Source organism: Tachysurus fulvidraco, chromosome 9 (genome assembly GCF_022655615.1).
Source record: "Tachysurus fulvidraco isolate hzauxx_2018 chromosome 9, HZAU_PFXX_2.0, whole genome shotgun sequence".
Classification (NCBI taxonomy): domain Eukaryota; kingdom Metazoa; phylum Chordata; class Actinopteri; order Siluriformes; family Bagridae; genus Tachysurus; species Tachysurus fulvidraco.
The window spans coordinates 23360899-23365910 of record NC_062526.1 but is presented as its reverse complement, the minus strand read 5'-3'; the positions used below and the strand labels follow the sequence as shown (position 1 = coordinate 23365910).

At 38.9% G+C, this 5012-nt stretch overlaps 1 protein-coding gene across 4 annotated transcripts in view; it reads left to right on the top strand.

Annotated features, from left to right (window-relative positions):
* Positions 1-3503: 3503 nt before the first annotated feature.
* LOC113662398 (capping protein, Arp2/3 and myosin-I linker protein 3-like) overlaps positions 3504-5012 on the top strand; it is a 49684-nt gene continuing 48175 nt past the window's right edge. For 2 of the 4 annotated variants that reach the window (XM_047819014.1, XM_047819013.1), the window contains exon 1: positions 3504-3682. In XM_047819014.1, coding sequence (XP_047674970.1) covers positions 3622-3682 — 61 coding nt within the window. In that variant the 5' untranslated portion in view covers positions 3504-3621. The remainder of the gene's footprint in view (positions 3683-5012) is intronic. The other 2 variants (XM_027177172.2, XM_047819012.1) reach the window with 1 other exon arrangement.

Genomic DNA, 5012 nt, shown 5'->3' with positions numbered 1-5012 from the left:
TCGTGTGTCCGTGTTTGATACAAACGTCTCCTAGCAACCGTCACTGGTTAAGGATGCTGCAGAGAATTAGTTTTATACAATTATATATATATATATAATTAGCCTTAATTATATAGTAATTAAGTATAATTAATATAATTATAAATATATATATAGCCTTACAATGTATATATCTTTAGCATTATTAAAGATAGTGGTGCAATAGTCAGTTTGTTGTTATGATTATTATTACTTGTAAAAATGACCTGTAAGAAAAAAACGTTTGGAAAAACTGGCTTCCGGTTTGTTTGTGGACGTACTTCCTGTTTTATAAGATATATCGTGCATGCCTCCGCGGATCCTGGGGTCGGAGGCAATTTTTTTTTCTCTTGGCGGCTCACAGTCTCTTAACCAGTCAGATCACAGGATGGGGCACAAGCATGAATTGTAAGCAATGAGATGAAAAATGAATGTCAGGTAGATAGGTTAATTTTCCCTTTTATTTTATTAGTTCTCACTGATCAAAACCTGTCCTGATAAAGACCTTACACTTTCTGCAATTTGGATACATTTACTAAATTTATTTTGTACAAGAATCTCCACACTCTTTAGTTCACTCACTTTGTTGCTGAATTTAATGAAACCCCTGAAATCATCACAGCAAGTTTTATCCCAACAAACAGGAGCATGGTGTGTTGTTGATGAGGAAAACAAGACACATTGCCAAGTCAGTCTGAATAAAGGCTTATGCTAAATATAAATTTAATGAAAACAGACAAACAAAATGTGAAACACTTAAAATAGATGGCATTAAGTAAAGAATAGGAGGATAATTAATAGAAAAATAATAAATCAAAGACAAGATTTAAGGTTAAATCAATAAAGTAATCTTAAACAGATCCTAAAGCTGAATCTCTTTGGTTTTTAATGCAACCACCACATTAATGTGTACTGAGAAATGTCTTGTTTTCTGGGAAATAAATAAAATAACTGTAATACTATCAAACCTATCAGCAGGTGGCGCCCAAGTACTATAAATATGGTTAAGGAAGACCGTCTTTCTTTTTGTGTTTTTTAACTGACCAACAAGAGTTTGGTTGAAGACTGAATTGATTTTGAAACGCATGTCTGTATTTCTGATCAGAAATATAACCGATAAGATCCTTCAAACACACATTCATTTATACCTAATGACCTTGGACTTCCTCTGAGCTCTGAGTCACTACTGGACAAAACACGAAACATGTTACGCTCCTTAATACTGCTGATAAAGTAGACTTAAAAAGTTTACACACGTTCAAGGGCTATTGTGTCATAGTCCAAACAAAATAATTCAAGAGGAAAACAAAATTTCTATTGGGCCAATTTTCCATAAACGAACAATCATATTCAGACTCGTGTTAATTTGCCTCTCATCCATAAAGTGATGCTGTTTAAACCCAAATAAAATATCAACTGTTTCAGTTGGATTTTCTTGGCATCTGCTTCATTTCACGTGAACGCTGAAGCCAAAGCACTTACAAAGTATATACAGGATTGCAGTGTTGAAATGTATCAGGAGTGGGGTACAAAATAATTTCCAAACCATTAGATGTACACTGGAACAAGGTGAAGACCATCAGTAACCAGAGGAGAAAATGGGGCACCAGAGCCACATTACCAGGAACAGATTGTCCCTGCAAAACTGACAAAAGGACAAGAAGAAATCTTATCAAAATGGCTGCTAAGAGACCTACAAGATCATTAAAGGAGCTGACAGTAATATCTGTCAAGTAGTGCTCACTCCCTAGATGTGACTATAATCACTCATATTCTTCACATGTCTTTGCTAACAAGTAGGGTGACACCTTTTGGGAAAAAGCATCCATGTTACGCTCTAAAGAGACAAAGATAGAACTTTTTGCATACTCTTATAAAAGATATGATAAAATATATGAAAATCTTTAGCCAAAGATCACCATACCCACAGTGATGCATGGTGATGGAAGCATCATTCTATGAGCCTGCTTCATTTTAGATAGAACTGATGCTCTAGTCAAGATATCATGGATAGCGCTAATTTGGCACAAAACCTTTTGACGAGTCAAAATTGAAATTAGAAGAACAATAAGAAAATCTCAGTTTTGGAACATCCCAGGCAGAGCCCAGATCTAAATTCATTTGCAAACCTGTAGAATGACCTGAAAAGGGTTAACTACAGGAGATCTGGAGCATTTTGACCAAGTAAAGTGAAAGAAGGTGCAAAAACAAAACAGTGTATCACCCGAAGTATTCCATACACCCAGTGAAGCATAGTGGTGGCATTATTATACTACAACCGTGCTTCTTTTTCTCTAGAACTGGGACTGCAGTCAAGATAGAGGGAATTGTGTATTTCCCGCATCTAAATCCTATTGAAAACCCTGTGGAATGACTTAAAGAGTGCTGAATTACACAGTCAGTTTCTAAAATTGAATGTACTTTGGTCAGAATTATTGATTTCAAAAATAACAAAGAAAAAAATGCCAACACAACTTTCAGTTCTATCCCCAAGCTTTTGTACTTCACTTGTCATTTCAGCTCTATGAAGCTTTGACTTTCATGCAAATCAGCAGTGCCTCACACACACCTAGTAAGTTACAGGTGTTCGGCATTCATCAACATACATGCATGTGTATAAAGAGAATGAGTGTTTTTGCAAAATTTCAGCAGAAAATTTCACTTCAGCTTCATTTCAGCATTTTATGAAAAGATTACTAAATGCTGCTCAGTGTTCAGAACTACAATTTAGTGTCACTTGTCACATGTTGCATGTTCTAATTGGTTTAAAGTAATCCAGATACACCACGGTGTATAAACCCCTAAATAAGGATAAATGACTGGTAAAGGCTTTAACAGATCCTTTCCTAGGAACTGCACATGACTCAGGAATACATCCTATATGTGATCTCTATTCTCACACCCTGGATTTGCATAGGGGGAAATTTAGAGCAGCTAATCTACCTATCTCTATTTTTTTTTTTTTTTTTTGATGTAGAACAAAAGGAATCTCACAATAGTCAAGGTGAGAAATTGTGACTCCAAGCTCAGGGGAATGAATGAATGATTTCATTTTACATGCATGCTTGATCACTGGTTCTTTTTCTTTACAGAGACATATGCAAAAGCATAACATCATAGTGTGAAAGAAAGTGTGTTTGAATTGAGATCTGAATTGATCAGGGATATTTGAGGGGTGTCCATGACCAGGACAGGGTCAGGGACTATTTCTGCACCTGGATCCATCCCTGGTTTATTGTTCTGCCCAGTGCCTCTTACATCCACTCTCTCTCTCTCTCTCTCTCTCTCTCTCTCTCTCTCTCTCTCTCTCTCTCTCTCTCTCTCTCTCTCTCCCTTTCCCCTCTCTCCCATTCTCTCTCCCCCCTCTCCTTCCCTCTCCCTCACCTCTCTCTCTTTCCCTCCCCCTTCCCCCCACCTCTCTCTCTCTCTCTCTCTCTCTCTCTCTCTCTCTCTCTCTCTCTCTCTCTCTCTCTCTCTCTCTCTCTCTCTCAGTGACTTAGGGAGAGGGAGCTCTCAGGGCCGTACTGGCGGAATGCTCTGCGAGCTGAATTCTGTGCCGTTAAATCACTGATCAGGGTGAGGAGGTTGGAAGAGAAGGTGGAAATGGCTTCTAAAGACATCGCTGCACATCCCTGTTTCCAGAGCGTATCCAGAGACCTAACAGGTGAGGAAAGATGAAAAAATTAAATAATAAAAAGCAACAACAATAAAAAATATAGATCAGAGCATCCTCGTTACGTTTGCTTATTCTGCACGAGCTTCTAGAGCATGTCGGGTTCATGCTGATCGTCGGTACGGTGAGATCAGACGCAGTGGCGTTAACCTGAATGTGTAGATTCTATGAAAGGAAATATGGGGAAATATGCCATATGAACGGGGCATGGATGGGCGCGTATTATTTAATAGTATAGCGTGTGTGATCGGTGTGTGTGTGTGTGATCGGTGTGTGTGTGTGTAATCAGTGTGTGTGTGTAATCAGTGTTTGTGTGTGTGTGATCAGTGTGTGTGTGTGTGTGTGAGAGATCAGAGTGTGTGTGTTGGATGCAGGACCACTGCTCCGTTTATTTATTCCGAAGCGCAAAGGAAGGGCTACGTTAATAAGGCGCGGCCGGGCTTCCCTATGTTTGTGTGTGTGTATGTGTGTGTGTGTGTGTGTGTGTGTGTGTGTGTGTGTGTGTGTGTGTGTGTGTGTGTGTGTGTGTAGGGGACGCACGTAGGCTCGCTGCGCGTTAATATACTGTTGGAGCAAATTCGCACGTGCGCTTTTTCCCTTCACTATCTCACATGAACGTGAGCTGTTGCGTGCTCTCATTTCCTAATTACTCCTAATCGGCCCTGTGCTAATAGGCTGTCATAATTAACACTGGTGCATCCCGTGTCTCTCACTCTTTTCCCCTATTTCCTACGTAATAGCACGTAAGATCACATAATACTACTGCAGAGTACAGTATGCATGTATGTGTGTCTGTATGTATGCATGCATTTATTTATGTATGTACTGTATATATGTATGTATGTATGTATGTATGTATGTATGTATGTATGTATGTATGTATGTATGTATGTATGTCTTGGGGTTTTCTGACTCTAATCTGAGCATACAGGTGACGAACATAGGCCACGTTTGCTCCATTAGTACTATAGGCTATAATACGAGGACGTCAGGTGTTTGAGCTCATGCTATAACCAAGAACAGAGGTTGTGGCTGATTTCTTTTAGCCCAGACTGTAATCATACAGCATCTGAGTGACGGTCATGACAGGTGATTGCAAAGACATAACACTTTTATTCTTCTTTTATTGAAAGGTGTAAAGAATCAGAACATGAGCGATCAAAGTTTTTCCCTAATGTAATCTTTTCCCAACGCACCAGTTTAAGTCTAGGGCAAATGATAACAAATGCTTTCTTTATAACATCATCAATGGCTTCCACAACTGTATCTTTTCCAACTGCTGGAATCTGACAGTGTGTCCATTTATAAGTGGGAGGAAGTC